Source organism: Perognathus longimembris, chromosome 6 (genome assembly GCF_023159225.1).
Source record: "Perognathus longimembris pacificus isolate PPM17 chromosome 6, ASM2315922v1, whole genome shotgun sequence".
NCBI lineage: Eukaryota > Metazoa > Chordata > Mammalia > Rodentia > Heteromyidae > Perognathus > Perognathus longimembris.
Window position 1 is genome coordinate 18,817,480 of NC_063166.1, and position 18,645 is coordinate 18,836,124.

An 18,645-nucleotide genomic window follows, 5' to 3' on the forward strand; every position below is an offset into this window, starting at 1 on the left:
CTGAGTTTCTTTAAGAGTAGCTAAGGTACCTTTATTTCAAGTTATTAAAAGATATTTTCTGTCTTTCTACTATCTATATATCCACCAACTTCAAGATGTAAATGTTTTATACCTTTTTATCACAGACTTACTAAATTAATGTGTAGTGAGCTAGGCAGCAGACCTCAGGTCTCTGAAGTCCTTATTCCACAGACAATCTGTTAGATGACCTCTGTGGCTATTAATGAAGAAAGGAAATCCTAAATTCAAAGTATGATTCTAAGTATTGCCACTCAAAATAAAAATCTGTGCGCAACTGCTGGAGTAACTCACCAAAATAAATATTTTTAATATGAAATTATTTACGCTATTTTACAGACTGTTTATCAAAAATATATCAAGAATAAAGCAAGGGCTAATAGTATCCTAAAATGACATCTGTTTTGCCCACAGAGGCCTTCCAAAAGGAAAGGTATTTTCTTAGAACGCCTTACTTTGAAACTTCATGTTCTAACAGGGAATGTGACGGCACAGTCCCATAATTCTGTTGTTAATGTGTTCTATTAGTTCAGTATTTTAAATCCTTCGTTTTATTTATGAGAACTATGTGATCATTCTGAAATATCCAAAGTAAAGCCAGCTGACATTTAAAAAATCACACATGACCTAACTACCTTAAGAAAACATTAGCAGCTTCTTCTTATGAGACGTATGAGGTAGTTAACCTAGTTTCCCTTTATTGCTGGGGCATGACTAGTCTTTGATCCTACATCTGACCTTAAATCAAATTTTGCCCTCTGGGATTCCAATATTCCAGTTAAGTAATCCTTATTACCTATTTTACAGTGATAAGACCAAAACTAACAGAATGCTTTTAGTTGCGTTCAAGAACAGTGCCCCATAGAATTCAAATATTATCAAAGGTATTCTTGAAAATCATCAAAAGGGTTCATGATTCTAGAGGTACTGAAATATCTGCATTCAGTATCCACACCACAGTGTGTGTCTATCCTCAACATGGTACACAGTGCCCACTCAGTGCTCCAAAGACTAACCCAGTGTGTTTCATGGCACATTACTCTTCAGCCTCCCTCCAAAGGCTTCCCATAATCACATAGGGAGTGAAAGACACATTACTTCTATCACCCAACTACTTGGTAAAGAGACCCCTAAACTTCCAAAGGAAATTTTATCATACTAGGATAATCAGATACCCTAACAATATCAGAGCAGTCACATTTATCTTTTTCTTACTATTGCATTTGAGGGTAAGAGCTGCTTTTTCCATTCAAAAATCTTCCATGCATACTATTTTCTATACAACGTAAGGAACCTCTAGAAAATACATGACGATCGATAAGATGTTAAGTAGGCAGTTTTTTTTTTTGCCAGTCCTGGGGCTTGGACTCAGGGCCTGAGCACTGTCCCTGGCTTCTTTTTGCTCAAGGCTGGCACTCTGCCACTTGAGCCACAGTGCCACTTCTGGCCTTTTCTATATATGTGGTGCTGGGAGAATTGAACCCAGGGCTTTATGTATAGGAGGCGAGCACTCTTGCCACTAGGCCATATTCCCAGCCCAGTAGGTAGTATTTTTGAGTGTGGCTATCCCATGTTTAAAATTCAAGCCTCTGATTATGAAAATAAAAAGAAACACTATTTGTTTTCAATTCAAGTCTTTTTTTTTTGGCGGGGGGGGGGGGGAGGGGAGTCATGGGGCTTGAACTCAGGGCCTGGGTGCTGTCCCCGAACTTTTTAACTCAAGGCTAGCACTCTACTACTTTGAGCCACAGTGCCACTTCTGGTTTTCTGGTATTAATTAGAGATAAGAGTCCCATGGACTTCCCTGCCCAGGGTAGCTTTGAACCAGAATTTGCAGATCTCAGCCTCCTGAGGAGCTAGGATTATAGGTGTGAGCCACTGGTGCCTGGCAATTCAAGCCTTTTATTATGAAAAGAAAAAGTTACAAGTCCATTGTTTTTACCCTGTTGATTCAGATGCCTACCCATTAACTTCTGAGGGGGTGGGCATAAGATTAGCTAGGTCATATACATTTTCAGGGAGGTTGTCTTAAACTCTAAAAATTAGGCAATAAAGCAGTAATAAAACAGTAACAGAATAAAAATACTTGAACTTTACTTCAAAAAGCTATTTATAGCCAAACAAAGAAAATAGGGTAGATGTGAAATCTTGATTAAATGCTAATATACAAGAAAATAAGGTGATTTCAAGGATGAATTTTAGAGCACAAAGTTCCAGAGTTTGTTTGAAGATTAACATGTTAAGTGAGCTTTCTAGTACCATGAGCCTGGATGAACTGATTTCCCTGTGCTTAAGAACTAGGGCTACCTGATCTCAGTGACTGTGGCTCCTTCAAGTTCCTAGGCTTCATTTGGCAGAAAATCGCACTTAATATGAATATTTGTATAAATTAAGATTTAAAGTCTATATAATGGTCATCTTGAAATTAGTCTGCTTCACAGCATGTCTATAAAAACAGTCTTATAAATTCCAAGGAAATAGAATTTTGGCCTTTTACAAAGAAAGCACCTTGCTTAATATTGTGGAAATGCAATCAAGTTATAGTATTAAGAACGCTGTATTTTTTATAGTCAGACATTTTACATATGAATCTCTTTTTCAAGCATGACTGTACACAGAAAGTAAAATATCAGAAGTATAAAAAAATATAGAATACCCCCCAGGTTGATGTTAGCGGTTTGTTAGGACAGTCCTGTTTGATCCAAGTCCATCTGGCCTCAGGCTGCTCTTCACATCCATCCTTCTATCTGCCAGAAGGGTCTTTTTAGGTATAGAGGCCATCTAAATGAGGCAAGAAATAAGCCACAGGTAAGATATGAAGAACTGGAGGTCATGTGTCACTACTTACTCTATGGTGGCATCTAATATAAAGACAAACATTATGCCCTTTCAACAAAGATGTTTTTCTGCATTTGAATGGGAGTATGACAAACCCTTGTACCATACATATGTCTCAATGTATCATCTGTCTTCATGTATAATGCTTGCTAGTTTTTTTTTTTTTTATAACATCAACCTCTAAGCAGGCACTGTGCTATATATATAACTCATTTAATTCTCCCAAACAATTCTATGAAGTAGATAGTGCTGACTGAACTGATTGGGAAACTGAGGCAGGTTAGAGAAATAACTAGTACAGGCTCACAAACTCTGTGACCACTTAAGCCCAGGCTACCTGACTTCAGAGCCATGATTACAACCCTCCACAATATATTGTCAACCACACCCTTCATACCTTAGGAGGTAATGGGGCTTCTAGCTGTCGTCCAAGGAATGAAAGCAAACGCCTCCAGATGAGGCCACTTCCCATAAACATAATTCCTGTAATCAGCCAGAATACTCGATGGTCCTACAACAGAACGCAGAGTTCATGATGAAAGGGTAGGGTGCTTAGAGATCTCTTTGTTAGCTTGTTCACTACTGACTACTCATACCTTATGACAGCTAGGATTGTGTGTAACTAAACTACCACACAGAGGTTTCTTTAAGCCAGAGTTTCACTGTATTGCCCAGGCTAGCCTTGAATTCATGGGTGTAGGAGATGCTCCTGCCTCAGACTCCCAAGTAGCAAAAGTATAAAACAGGAAATGGGTATTCAACCCATACTCCATAAGCTTTCTCCAAAATTCTTAGGCTCAGAGATATTTAAGATTCTGGAATATCTGAATATACAAAATGACTAACATAAAATTTCATACAATATTTGTAGTGAGACTGCATTTTGACAGACCTGTCACATGAAGTCAGGAATGAAATTTCCTATCTCTGGAATATTGCTCAAATTCTAGAGCATTTCAGATGTTCACCTATGTACATATGAATGAATCTTGAAGAATGAAGGATCTTTTGCTTAATGCAAAAGAGCTGAGAGGTGGGTTGTAGTTAACCAGACAAAGGTAGAAGCAGAGAGAGAGGTATGGAGGCAGTGCACCTGAACAGAGTGGCTGCAGGTACAGGAGATCAAGAAAAGCCCTACAGATATAAGGATCTGGATTTTCATCTGAAGGGTTAATCAAAAACCATGTGAACGCTGGGCATGGTGGCTCACACCTGTAAGTTTAGCTATGTGGAGTAGATGGGAAGACTGAGGCCATTCAGGCGGAGAAAGTTATCAAAATCCTATCTCAAAAGATAGCTAGGCATGATAATTTACCTAGAAAACTCCAGGTATGCAAGAGGCAGATGTAGAGAATCACAATCTGGCCAAGCTTAAGCAAAAATGTGAGATTCTACCTTAAGAAGCAAAAAAGTACTGAGAGTATGGCTCAAGTAGAAGAGTGTCTGTCTGGTAAGTATGAGGCTTTGAGTTCAAACTCCAGTACCACCAAAAAGAAAAATAATGATTACTGACTATCTGTACGCAGAAGAGTGACATATCAGATTTATATCTTCTAGTATTTTTTTGTGTGTGGGTTCCGGAGCTTGAACTCAAGGACTGGATGTGTCTTAGCTTTTTCCATTGAAGGTTGGCTATCGCTTGAGCCATAGTTCCACGTCTGCTTTTGTAGTGATCAATTACAGATAAAGGTCACAGATTTTCCTGCCTCTGCTGATTTCGAGTTGTGATCCACAGACGTCAGCCTCCTGAGTAGCTAGGATTACAGGTGTGAGTCACTGGTGGCTGGCCATACTTACGTCTTTTTTTTTTTTTGGCCAGTCCTGGGACCTGGGCTCAGGGCCTGAGCCCTGTCCCTGGCTTCTTTTTGCTCAAGGCTAGCACTCTGCCACTTGAGCCACAGCGCCCCTTCTGGCCATTTTCTGTATATGTGGTGCTGGGGAATTGAACCCAGGGCCTCATGTATAGGAGGCAAGCACTCTTGCCACTAGGCCATATCCCCAGCCCCCATACTTACGTCTTTTGAAGACCACTTTTTAAAAGTGCACAGTAGTCCTCAAGACAGACTTTTTAAAAGTGCACAGTAGTCCTCAAGACAGAGATGCAGCAGAGTGAAATAATTGGATTCATATCTTTTAAAGACACTTTTTAAAAGTTCATAGTGGTCCTCAAGAGATGATATGGATTAGACTAGGGTGATGACCCCAGAAACAGACAGCAGACTTGTTAAACTAATTAGAACACAAAATCAGGCATGAGAGTGTCAACCATACTTTAGATCACTGCTAGAAATATTACAGTAAGTCCTCTGAAAACACAAGGCTGTGATAACACAGAAGACTATGGGAATTTAATGTTCTAATAACACAAAAAGACAGGAGAGCTAAGTGGAAAGTACAAGTCTTTGGGTTGAAATCTTACTGTTTATTTTCTAGATCTGTGTCCTGGGATAAATTCCTTAAATTTTCTAAGTCTCTGTTTTCTCATCTACAAAGTAGGGATGATGAATCTACTAGTACAGAGTTGCAATAGTGAGCCAAATAAAGTATCGTACTTCCAGTTACATTGACAGACACGTGAACTAATATCACCAATTCTAAGTAAGTTCATATTTATTTCACTATCTATGGGAATATGCATTTACACTTAAATCCATTAAAAAGCTAATCTTTTCCAGGCACAGTGGTGCCAGCCAGTCCAGGAAAAAACATGAGACCCTATCTGAAACACTAACAAAGCAAAAGGCCTGGGGGTCTTGCCCCAAGTGGTAGAGCACTGAGTTCAAAACCCAGCACTAGAAAATTAAATGGATCTTCAAATCATTTAAAACAAAACAAAATAATAAAACTCAAGTTATTGAATAGTACATTCTTACCTCTTCAAGGGAAGATTCCAAATTCATTCCAAAAGCAACTCCCATTAGTCCAAAGAGAGAGAGAGAGAAGGTTCCCATGGTCAGCTGTAGATTTAACCTCATCATCACATTCCGGTGGCTGGAAAGGAGAACACCAACTTAGAGCAGAAAGCTTACTATGTACTTTAAGTAATCTAAAGACCACATGGGTCAGCTCTACACCTTCAAAACACAAATGAACAAACCTGTGTAATAGATGGTGGTAGTGGCCTAAGTCCTTCCAATATGACTTTTTCTTAAAACCCTTACTTTAAAATATTTTGTAAGGAAAATACTTGTGTTTTATATTGTACTTTCTTACCTATCTAGATTGATGAAGATAATACTCTGTGAGTCATCAATCAGGACCCTAAGTTCACGAGCTTCATTGGAAAGATCTTCAGCCAATCGGTAGTAGTTTTCAAGAAGCAATTCCATCTCTTCTGCATGATCAATCCCAGTACTGCTCTTTTCACTTCAATTACAAGAGTTAATTAACATAGTTAACACCCTCCCAATAGGGGTATCACATTTTTAGTGCCCAAAACTTCAGCCACTGGTGAAAAAACCTAGCTTTTTCTACTCTTGTAGCAGGTGAATCTATGAGAGGCCATGTCAACTGTTGCTAAAAACTCCACAGGTAACTTGAGGACTAAGGCTCCATCCTTACATAGGCTAGTTAACTTCACAGCCCCCAACTCACGAAAACGTTCTACCCGTTAAAGGAAAAATCAAACATGAATGTTGATGAGTAGATCTAAAATCACTACCAAGCAAAATAAAACAACTAGAAATGAACATAAAGAGCATTTCCTTTACCAGGTCAATCTATAATGTATTTTTCACGTATGAAGGAAAAACTGTTTTTGTTTTTTGAGATAGGTTCTCATTATGTAGTTCAGGCTGGCCTTGGACTTGAGAGTCTCCTGTTTCAGTCTTCCCAGTGCCAGGAAATTAATAAATACCTGCTACCATGGCTGACTCAAGAAAAAGTATTTGAATAGTATCAACACACAGTTACTTTTGTTCTCCATTAACTTACATCCACAATCCCTGTCAAGAACGAGGATAAAGCCGGCCTCTGGAGGCTCACACCTCTAGTTTTATAAGCTATTTGGAGGTTGGGATTAGAGAATTCAAGTTCAAAGCCAGTTTAGGTGGCAAAGTCTGAGATTCCATCTCCCATCAACCAGCAAAATGACAGATTGGAGGTGTAGCTCAAGTGGCCATCTAGGAGCAAGCAAGCACTGTGTGCACACAAAAAGAAGAATGATATACCCTGTAAAATACACTTATGTTATGAACATGTAAAAGATAGATCAGCCTAAACAAATATGAACCAGTGAAAGAAATTTCTCTTATATCCAAATGTTGTCTACCGAATACACTATAGCCTCTTTTTAACTTTATTTCCATATTAGAATATAGATAACCAATTTCTCAAAAAAGCTTAAAAAATCTTTATAGACCATGGATCCTATATACATTTTTTAAATGTCTGTTTTAATTTCTGCTTTGCAAAGAACAAAACTATTTTTGGTATTTTAAAAAGAAACTAACTTGAGCAAGCAGAAGAGTAACATTTCTAAGTTCAAAGGAGATAAATGTGTGCATTTTTATATTGGACCAAACTTACAGAATTTATGCTGATGTCTTATCTCCCTTTACCCTACCTTGCCCCTCCCCAACTCCTCACTCCACTGGGATAAACTATTCCTGTAGAGGTGCATGCCAGTTTGCTTTGTCTTGTGAAGATGAAGAAAACTGTATTTATCTTTATATATTCATTCTAGCCCACCAAGGTTGGGATCCAGTATGTATTCAACATGTATACATTACATTGAATCAGAGGCAAGAAAAAAGTGATTGAGGAGGAAACACCTTTATTGTCTATTCTTGAAAAATGTTCTCCATAGGATAGTATACTGAAGAAAAAAAGGTGGAACAGTCCATGAGGAAATAATAAGGGGAGAGTTTACTTACAAGACGTGTGGGTCACTCCACTTGGTCAGACAAAGCTCTTCTAGTAATTCCTCATCATCCAAGATCTCCAAAATTGACTCTTTGAAAATTTTAATATCTGTTTCTAACTCTGACAAACTGTAAGAAGAGTCACACAGAAATACAATGGCATAAACTGGTAGTAACATTTCCTGCTAAGAATTGTGCCTTGTTAGGGTCTCCTATCAAGTAAATCCTCTTATCACTCAAAGGAAAACAATGACTAACCAGCAGTTTGATAATTTTCATGCAAATTAGGAACAAATTCCCAAACCAAAGTTACCTTAATTGGCAAAATTAATCTGATATGGAAATACAAGTTTCAGTTGGAGGCATGGCTCAAGTGGTACAGAACCAGCCTACAAATATAAATTTTAGCATATATATCTCAGAAACATGTAATCATTTTGAATTTAGGATATTTGGATTGGGAAGTTATTTTCATTCATAATACGCCAAGATAACATAAATTATAAGCCTTTATTTCATTTTTAAAATTTATTTTTGTGATGCTTGGGAGCAAATCTGGGACCCTGTTACATGGCAATCAAGTGTTCTACCACTGGGTTATACCTCTGCCCCCAGACTATTCACTGTTTCTTCTTGTACTACATAAGGCCTGACTGAGCCATGCTTTACCACTTGGGCCACACCGTCAACCCCTTTGCATTTTCTTTTTGCCACTACTGGGGTTTGAACGTAGGGCTTCTGCAAGCTCTGTTTGCTTGCTTGTCAGTACTTTACTACTTAAGCTATCCTTTCAGCTGTGCTGCTTTTTGCTGGTTATTTTGGAGAGTCTTGAGGACTCACATACATGTACCACAATGCCTGGTTTATTGGTTGAGATGAGATCTCATAAACTTTATCTGAGTTGTCTTCCAACTGTTAAATCTTTCAGTAACTTCAGGCCCTGTGCCTGGCCTACTTATTCTTTAAGGAATTTTCTGGGAGTACAAATCAGAGTATGTTTATTTGTTGCAAAAATTCTAGAAAAAGAAAACATGGGCCTTGGGAGGGTGTGTATGCAAGAATAGGATTTGAATTTAAATTTCATTCACAAGCTTATCAGTTTAGATGAGCTACTTAATCCTTAAGTTCTTATCTTTACAATGAAGATAACATCTATAACTAAGTGGAATCTCACAAATGGATGAGTAGAATCAATATCATAGATGAACTTATGAAGTATTTCATGTAAAATATCTCTTCCTCAAACAGTATATATTGTACCCCTTTTAGCTAAGCTTACTTGCTTTCTTACAAAATGTGTAATACATAATTTTAATAATTCATACAATGGCAATGAAGACAAAGTCAATCAAATTTTAAAGTCATTATTGGTAGGAAGACTAGCTGATATTTTTTAAAGATTACTACAAACCATTCTATTTTTATGTATGAATTTATGTTAAACATTTTACTAATAAGATTACTGGAAGAAATTTAAGAAATTTGTCTTTACAACGCTCATTTACCTTTTGCCAGTCTGTAGGAGGATGTGCAACTTGCTTCTGTCTACAGAAGAATGCTTGGGATCCACTAAAGCATCCAGTGTCTCAAGGATCAGTGGCTGCAAAATGCTAAGTTTCCCTTGAAGAGTATTGATCTAGACAACAACATGACCTTTCATGAGAATTAAAACAACCTTTTTAGAATGCTTAGGGTCAGCAAATCCTCTGATTAAATACAGAAAATTTTCATAGCTAGAACTGTTTACATTTCAAAACATGGTCAATGATGGAATCATCTGTGGATGATGAAAAATTAAATCTCCTGAGTTAAGAGAACTATGCTCAGATTTGGTTGAAAGGGAGGTAACTCACAAAGGAATTCTCCCTACAGACAATTACTGTGAAAGAAATGAGTGATTCATTTAAAAAAAAATCAAATCTGCTGTGCCACAAATATATATATATATGTACTTACGTATAATATATGTATATATATATATATATGCTCAGTATATAATATGTTCTGTGTAACGAGAATATAGTATATAGTTCAAGATTCTTGTGAGCATTTTTTTTTTTTTTGCCAGTCCTGAGGCTTGAACTCAGAGCACTGTCCCTAAGCTTCTTTTTGCTCAAGGTTAGCACTACCACTTGAGCCATAGTGCTACTTCTGGCTTTTTCTGTTTATGTGGTACTGAGGAATCGAACCCAGGACTTCATGCATGCCAGGCAAGCACTCTACCACTAAGCCACATTCAGCAATGTTTGAAAACTAGAACTTAACTGGGATTTAAAATGTTCTGACTTGAAAGGTGGAGTTTTGAATCCAGGGTACCTGCTGGCAGATAACCTTGGAGAATTGCTTTCAGGTCCAGAAGACCTTGGTTGGAAAGAGCTGGAGAGTCTAATGTTCCAAATGAGATAGCAAGGGCTGGGAATATGGCCGAGTGGCAAAGTGCTCATCTCCTATACATGAAGCCCCGGGTTCAATTCCTCAGCACCACATATATAGAAAAAGCCAGAAGTGGCGCTGTGGCTCAAGTGGTAGAGTGCTAGCCTTGAGCAAAAAGAAGCTAGGGACAGTGCTCAGGCCCTGAGTTCAAGCCCCAGGACTGGCAAAAAAAAACAAAACAAACGAGATAGCAGTGAATTCAGGTAGTGGTTAGGGAGGCTGCTGAGGGTCATAGTCCAAATGTCTGTGAAGGGTAGCTGCTGCTGGCATGTCACAGTGCCTCAGGTGGGTTGAGGAGCTCCCTTTGAAAAGATCCCTCAGGGTGCATGGCTGGCCTCATTTTCTGGGCACTATTCTTTCAGAAGATATTCTTCCTGATAAGAAAGGTATATCTCAGGAGATAACCGAGCCTACTCTATGTTCTCCCCATGGTTGATCTCTAAGAGACAAAGAGCCCTGTATTTGTCCCTGCATCGTGAGCTCCTGAGCGCCTGTGCAGCCTGTCACTGACCACTATTTGCACCTGGTACTACTGCCTCTATATCTAGTACAGAGTGCAATCATCTATTCCATCACTATACAACACAGACAAAAGAGAAGGGTACCAGGTTCAACCAAACCCCACCCACCTCACGTCTTCTTTACCCTCTTCCTTTCCTACTCTGGTTAGTATGTTCTTTGGACCAATTCTTGTATGCAGTTAGCTCCTAAATGACAGGGTGGGAGAGGCCAGGAAAGTAGTAAACTACTCTTGTTTGGGGCATGACAGGATACTAAGACATCCATTACTATCAATACGTGGAAGTCATTAGAAGAATTACACATGGTTTATGAGTCAGTCTATGTCTCAAATGGAGTCATTACTTAGCAACTTCAAAGGACTGTATAACAAACAGAAACATTGTTAAATAATAGTTCTATATGTATAGGCACATGCTATACACAGTTTAGAGAGAAAAAAGAAATGTATTTAAAATTTGACTCTGATCTTAGGATATATTTAGGATGTTAAGTGTTTTCAATTATCACCCTACATTATGGTTGTTATAATCACATAAAAGGTAGCCAACTTGAAATGTGCTTCATTAAGTGTTATATACTCTGTATTACACACAGTCTTAGTTCTCTTTGATAGGTTCATGAAATTTAGGAATTAGTACTATCTCCATCAGGACCCTTACAAATGTTTCCGAATAGGAGAAGGAATATCACTGAAGTAATGTCAACTTATCTCACACTCAATAGCATTTAAAGTCCAACAAAATCAAGAAGCCAAATAAGAACAGGCTTACCCAATACTGCAGGAGTGCTTCTATAGCTCTGAACTCAAAAGGTAAAGGGTATGTGACAAGCTGACCCCCTCCAGCCAGCTGGGATGGGAGTTCCCGGAACAGCCATTGCTCCAAGTTTAAATTACGATAATCTAGTATCAGAAGACACTCTGGAGTTACCACAGCTTTCAAATACTGTGAAGAGAACAAAAAGTATATAAATGCGTGTATCCATCCATCCAGACACATATTTACCAATGTATGTATATTCATATGTCTCCAAGCTATAGAGCTATAGAAAACAATAGAATGCATATAATTGGGTTTAACATTTTACTGATTGTGTTAGAACCAAATTATATTTTTTTTAAAGAATACTAAAATATAAATGTCTTGATACCCCCAATTCACTTTCAAGAGAAATGAGATTACAAATCATATATTCATTAAGACTTCCAGGGTAATCATGAGAAATGATAATGATAATGAGAAATGATGAAATGATGGGAAAGACAAAGTTTTTTTTAAAGATTCCTTTTTAAAATATCACCACTAAGCCAGTGAGAAATTTTACAGATAAAACCTAGCCTTGGGGCTCTTCTAATTTAGAATGGCATAAAATGAGAAATATCTCTAAAAGAGAGATGATATCTTTTAAGTTGAAAGATTAGAGATAGCCTATGACTACTGTACTAGTGACATAGAAAGTAGGAATTTTTTAATACTATTTTCAACAATTATGAAAACTATGTAAACAAAAAGTTGAAAGACTAGTGCCCACCACTTAGACCATATAAGTAATAGTCTATTAAATCTGTCTTATCCCACATATTTATTTCTCCTTCACAGATACTGCTTTGAAGGATGTTAGCTACTAATAATACAGTAAAGACTCTTTTCTGGAGAAAAATCACCTGGGAGAAGATTATTTTGATTAATTGGACAAAAATCTGCCCTCAAAGACACAAAAAACAAGTACATGTCCATTTCAGGGCCAATATCAACTAGACCTGTGTCTCCTCATCTATTTGAGGATGCTAAACCTTCATACACCAAAACAACTGTGGTCCACATTAACTCTGAATCACAAAGTCCAATTTTTTTCTGAATAGGTGCAGGAAATTCAATATATTTTAGAACACTTAAAAAAAAACCTAAAGTTTGAGAGTTTGATAGTCCCAAGCTACTTGAAAAACCAGAAAACATTATTTGCTAAGGTTATAATATAATCACACATAACTGAAGACAAGCAAAACATATCTATTACAAATCAAAATTCTCTCAATTTCAGAAAGGAGGGACTAATTCAAACAATGAGAATGAAGACCACAATCAGGTTTTTTCCCAACGTAAAATTGAGCAGTCCTATGCCCACTCAATATAATCTATGTAAATTAAAGAGTTCTAGTAATAATGTATTAGATTACAAAATGGCCTACTTTCATTTTGAAATAACCTTCAACCTAGCTATTGACCAGGATGGCTAGAAGTAATGTTGCAAGGCTGTGGTGGAGAGCTGTAGATGAATGTAAAGTCCTTTACCTCCATTCTCAGGATGATCCTGTTGTTTCTGGTGGTGATGCTCATCACGTGCTGAAACCTCAAATCTCTAGCTTGAAGACCTAACTCCTGGTATAATTCCGTTTTCTTCTTTTCTATTAAAAGAAGAGTGGGTTAAATGAATAAATTGGGAAGTTCTGTTATTCCCATGCCCAGTTTTGCTTTACAAAACACTCAGGCTAACTTTAATTATTCCTTAATTTTCTTTTCCTATACTTTATAACATTTTCGGGGGGAATGGGCACTTCGAAGCAATATAAAAACCATAGCCATGCATTATTAGGGTACAGTAAGCAATTTCTACCTTGAGACACCGATGATTTCTCTTAAACGTGAATTTTGTACAACTGTATTTCATAACTAAAAGATCATATTCAATATGAAACATGTGTGAACAAGTAAATTTAACTTTATTCTTCTCCAAACATAAAATGACATAATTAAGTCAGTTCTCACATCAAATTTTCCTATCTGAAAACTGTTTATTGCCTAAGAGAAATTTTTAAGATATATTGATTATAGGAGGATCTATACTTGTAGTGATGAACCACATCTGTGACAGGGCAACAAGTAGAAAAATCTTTTGAAGGGGATACTAAACAAAAATCACACTACAGTCTTAAAAATCTGAATCCACACAGGCAATACCTGCTTTGTCTTCCTCTTCCTCTCCTTCTTCCTCCTCATTTAGTCGTGCTGGGATTGAACTTAGTTTCTCCTTTGAGCTATAACCCAGCACCTTCATTTAATTTTCCTAAGTAGCTATTCAGAGTGCAGTGAGAGGCAGAGCTTCATGAGACTGCCATCTAGCATGCTGTTTCCCCTACTGCAGTGTCAGAGGGATTATGGATTCTACCTTAACATGTTTTGGAATGAAGAGAACATTCATTATAAGGGAGACTGACAGGATAGGGCCAATTGGAAAAAAGTGTTTCTGTGCTCTAGCTCTATTCCAAAATACTCCTTCAATACCATATTGGAGTTAGTGTGGCTCCTTCCAGAGGGAAATAATTCTGGGAGAATATGCCTAGTCTAGGAATTACCAGCTTAGGACTGATAGACAAACGCTGAGGAAAGACTCTTTCTACACACCTGTGTATAGAAAGAATGTTCTCCTTGAGAAGCTACAATTCCCAAATTTTCACCAGACTCAATAACTAATTTAAAAAGTGGCTTAGAAAAAAAGATACTTACCAAAAGAAGTAACATTTCCTTCTTTATCATATTTTGTCTGAGTATAAAAAAAACACAAAATATTATGTCTCAAATTAGCATTTAAGGCATTGATTAATATCCTTAAACTATTCAAATAAACCACAAGTGACTTTCCCTATGTTAAATACAGTTGTGTAAGGGCTAAAGAAAACGCTTTCCCTTCGCTAGGGTCAACTTGACCTTGAGTTAACTTTATCTTGATTCCCCTAGAAATCTGATAAAGGAGAATCAGTGGTGTCTCTAGGTAACAATAGACTGTGAGAAATTAGATACCAAGGGTAAGCCACAGTTCTGCCCTTTTCTGAGTAGTTGCTATAGTATCTAGCCAAGTTCCTCACAGAGGTCCAGAAGGCTGTATCTATAGGACTTTTATAAGAGATACAGGCCTGAAGTAGTTTGGGGACTCAGAACAAGGTGTATCAGACTCCTTTCTCTGAGAATCTCAGCATTTTGCTCCACAGCTTTCAATTAGCAAGCCAAGGAAGCCCTGTGATGACTGCAAAGACTTCTTTTGAAGAGGAAACAGTTCTCTGCTCCTCCAGGGCTATAGCTTGCTCTCTGTTGACTGGAACTAAATATGGCTGGTCATCAATCTAAGTGTGCTCCTTGAGGCTAACAAGTCTCTCCATCAGGTAATGCAGAATCAATAAAGATGTACAGAAAAGGGCTATTCAAATAGTTTGAAGAGAGGGTGTGATGCATAAATTATATCTTTTTCCTATAAAGTAGAGGTATATTTTCCTGTAATACCTTTCCAGAGTCAAGCTTAAATATTTAAAAAAAAATCAATATTTAAAAAATCAATAGTGGGCTGTATTATTTACTATGAAATACACTTTATTTTTTTCAGAAAAACATACTTTAAGCTGTAGTTGTAGGTAATTCAGGTCTTGGGTTTTTACTCTGGAAACATATAAATGCTGTGTAAGAATGCAATAGAAACCCACAGCATATACTTTAGCTTGTTTCTCATGAACCAAGATCAATATGAATATATAAGTTGCATAAAACATCAGTGTTGCTGAGTGCCAGTGGCTCACACTTATAATCCTAGCTACTCAGGAGGCTGAGATCTGAGGATCATGGTTCAAAGTCAGCTTGGGCAGGAAAGTCCATGAGACTCTCATCTCCAGTTATTTACCAGAAAACCAGATGTAGCACTGTAGCTCAAGTGATAGAGGGATAGCCTTGAGCTGAAGAGCTCAGGGACAGCACTCAGGCCCAGAGTTCAAGACCCAAGACCAAGAAAAAAAAATTGTTAAAGGGAAGTTTTATTGAAGGAAGCTTTTGTGTAATACAGACTCTTCTATCCTTGGGATTACTCCATAAACATATATCCATGGAAGGCAAATTCATTTACTAATTAATTAATTTACTAACTAATAAATTTACTATTCAGTTATATGCCAGGACAAATTTTAGAGAAAATCATGCTAGTGTTTTACTGAATGTTCATTTCTTTTTCTAATAAAAGATATCCTTGATACATAATTCATTGTACTCTCTCCTACTTTCAACAGCATATGCTAAATATAATTGTGCATAATTTTTCTTCAATGGAATACTTTTAAAACGTATATAGGGCTGGGAATATGGCCTAGTGGCAAGAGTGCTTGCCTCCTACATGTGAAGCTCTCGGTTGGATTCCCCAGCACCACATATATGGAAAACGGCCAGAAGGGGAGCTGTGGCTCAGGTGGCAGAGTGCTAGCCTTGAGCGGGAAGAAGCCAGGGACGGTGCTCAGGCCCTGAGTCCAAGGCCCAGGACTGGCCAAAAAAAAAACCAAAAAACAAAAAACAAACAAACAAACAAAAGTTATACAAACTGACTTTCCTAAAGGAAAGTATTCAGCTTGTTTATTCCTAAACTCATTATTTCAAGTAACATCAGTTGATGAAAGGAGAAGGTAAAGGAGGGCAAATATGGACAAACGTTACACATGTGCTAGCCATTATGATTAGGCTTATTAACACATAGTATGATTTTAAATACACGAGTTACTTTAATCCTCACAAGTGTTTTGTAAAGTAGGCTTATTCCTAGTTTACAAATGAGACAACTAAGGTAACAAAGATGTAATCATCATTTGTCCAAGTCTACCTAGTTAATAGCAAAAGGCAGAGCTGAGATTGAAGTTTTAGGCTCACATTAAGTGTTCATTTTAAAAATCAAACTTTCTGAAAAGCTTAGGAGAAAAAGGTGCAGAAGTATAACCACGTCCTACGTAACTTGCACTCAGGCCATCATCATTTTGCTACCAAGCATCTTATTTCTGATAAATACACACAATCTGTTATTCATTCGTTCATCCTCCAATTATTTTAGACAAAGTTGAGATCATGAACCTTCAAAACAAGTACTCTTAAGTACTATTCTGTGTTTCCTTCAAAATATTTTTGTATAGTGTTTTACAAAACACAGAATCATGTCCTTCTATGACTAATAACCTTGAATAAATTGCAGACACATGGGAAATTTTGAGGGTTCTAGCTTTGAGTTGTGATTTGAATGACATGTTCTAGTACAGAGGTTGACAGTCAGCAAAGTTTCAAAGTTAATGTAAATCTAGCAGGCACACAGGTCACTGGCTAAGTACATGACTTGTAAGTTAAAAACAAAAATAACAGCTTAGTCGCATTCTAACCAAGTTAACTTAATAAGCAAGGCAGGTACTTTCTATAAGTTATCAGGTGTACTACATACTCACCACAGTAAATACTGGGGCTACACTGGCTAAAGTGGCTTGAGAGACATCAGATGTTCTGAACCGATGCACTTCACCTGAAGAATTATAGAATTGCCCATACAATTGATATTCACATAGACCTAAGATACAACTCTCAAAATAATAGACTTTCGGAATACTCTCCTACCCCACCCATGCTTTTAAAAGATCAGCTTTATTCTTAGAGCCAACTTGAATGGGTATCAATATCCATACCAATTCAAACTCTTAAATGTATCAAAACTCAGTATTATATTTATATTGAATTCCAACCACTGCTTTCCACTTCATTTTATTTCAGGATAAAACTAAAGTATTTCTCAGCATGTTCGAGACAGTTATACCTTTCAGGATCTTTCATTTCTGAACAATATTTGCACTCATATTATTAATATAGCTCTTATTACTATAGTTCACCATTTAGTGAAGAAACCAACAACCTAAAGGATTAATTTTTATTTCTTTTGAATGTGTGTTGGTAGTGAGTACAGACCCTTGGCTTTTTTGCTCAAGGCTGATGCTCTACCATTTGAGCCATTTTTGGCCTTTTGGCTGGTTAATTGGAGAGTCTCATGGACATTCCTGCAGGGCTTCAAATCATAATCCTCAGATCTCAGGTTTGAGTTGTCAGCTCCCAGCATGGTCTTAAATTCCTCAGCCCCACTTCTAGGTGAGTCCCCAACCCCCTCACCTGAGCAACGGGTACAATTGTATAAATGTGTCCGTCAGAAAGACACGGAAAACAGGCTAAAGAAATTAATAATAATAAAAATAAAAGTCACTTCGATCTTCTTATCCATCAGGAGGCTTAAGGACGAAAATCTGTTTTTAATACCTAAGGGCGCATTAGTGGGGTGATAACCAAAGTGCCATGTCAATACAATAAACGGCTCGCACTAAGGTCACAAGACTGGCAGCAAGAGGCAGAGGGCAGGGAGGGTCGGTGGCCAGCAAGGCCCAGGGCATCGGGCCCAGGGCACAAGGCACCGGCCCGCTCCGAGCTGGCAGGACGCAGCTCCACCCGCCCGCCAGTGCGGGCCGACCAGATCCGGGGGCGCCCAAGGTCGCTTCGGGAGGCCGAGGCCTGCGCGGGCCGCGGCGCCGCGGGGTTTGGTCGGCGTCCTCGGGAAGGGAGGGCCCTACCTGTGCAGCCCGGACGGCGGGGCCCGCGCGGCGGCCAGGCCCGGCTCCTTCCGAGCAGGTGGGTGGGGTGGCCGCAGAAGGCAGTCGAGCGAGCCACAGGGGTCAAACCCAAGGCCAGGGCACACAGGGTCCTCCGGGGCAACCGTGCCCCACGGGGCAGGAGCCCGGTCAGGCAGAGCCCAGTGAGGCTCCGCAGGCATTCCATGGCGCTGGAGCGACAAGGAGGGGGCAGCCAGACCCCAGCCCCTCATGCCGGACGGTAGCTCCTAGACCGGCACCGTGGGACCCGGCGCGGCGGCAGAACCGCGGCTGCTGCGTATTGGGCATGCGCAGGTCGCGACACGCCTGCGTGCGGCCCCCGTGCGCATGCTCTGAAGTGGCCTGCGGGAAGGGGCCGGCGTCCTTTACATCCGGGGCCTTTTGAACTTGTACCTGTAAGGTTGAGAGACAGAGAGGCCCTTGGGTTGATGAGATACACAGTTGCACAAATGGAGAGCCCCAATTTAGGTGCTTCATCTTGGAGTGATCAGAATAGCTTGTAAAGGGTCCGTTATTCCTATAAAGTAGCAGTTATTAAAT

General features: G+C 38.7%; 1 protein-coding gene and 1 long non-coding RNA gene across 2 annotated transcripts; one reads left to right on the forward strand and one right to left on the reverse strand.

Annotated features, from left to right (window-relative positions):
• Nucleotides 1-1,225: 1,225 nt before the first annotated feature.
• Nucleotides 1,226-1,620, forward strand: LOC125352974. Its single transcript, XR_007211223.1, has 2 exons — nt 1,226-1,347; nt 1,555-1,620. It is a non-coding gene; the product is annotated as an uncharacterized LOC125352974 (long non-coding RNA).
• A 430-nt stretch (nt 1,621-2,050) lies between these two features.
• Nucleotides 2,051-18,388, reverse strand: Mrs2 (magnesium transporter MRS2). The gene is made up of 11 exons (XM_048348385.1): nt 18,067-18,388; nt 16,906-16,979; nt 14,177-14,213; nt 12,965-13,077; nt 11,444-11,617; nt 9,224-9,354; nt 7,731-7,847; nt 6,070-6,222; nt 5,730-5,847; nt 3,254-3,367; nt 2,051-2,799 (listed from the first exon to the last, which is right to left on the reverse strand). Exons 1-11 carry the CDS (start codon nt 18,269-18,271, stop codon nt 2,689-2,691), a joined length of 1,347 nt encoding a protein of 448 aa, XP_048204342.1. The 5' UTR covers nt 18,272-18,388; the 3' UTR covers nt 2,051-2,688.
• Between the last annotated feature and the right edge of the window lie 257 nt (nt 18,389-18,645).

Excerpts from the sequence above, each read along its gene's own strand:
- Mrs2 (XM_048348385.1), bottom strand. The coding sequence starts at position 18,271 with ATGGAATGCCTGCGGAGCCTCACTGGGCTCTGCCTGACCGGGCTCCTG. Across the intron at positions 9,355-11,443 it reads AAGCACTCCTGCAGTATTGG|ATCAATACTCTTCAAGGGAA; the intron begins GTAAGCCTGTTC and ends GTTGTTGTCTAG. Across the intron at positions 3,368-5,729 it reads TGGAATCTTCCCTTGAAGAG|GACCATCGAGTATTCTGGCT; the intron begins GTAAGAATGTAC and ends GTTCTGTTGTAG.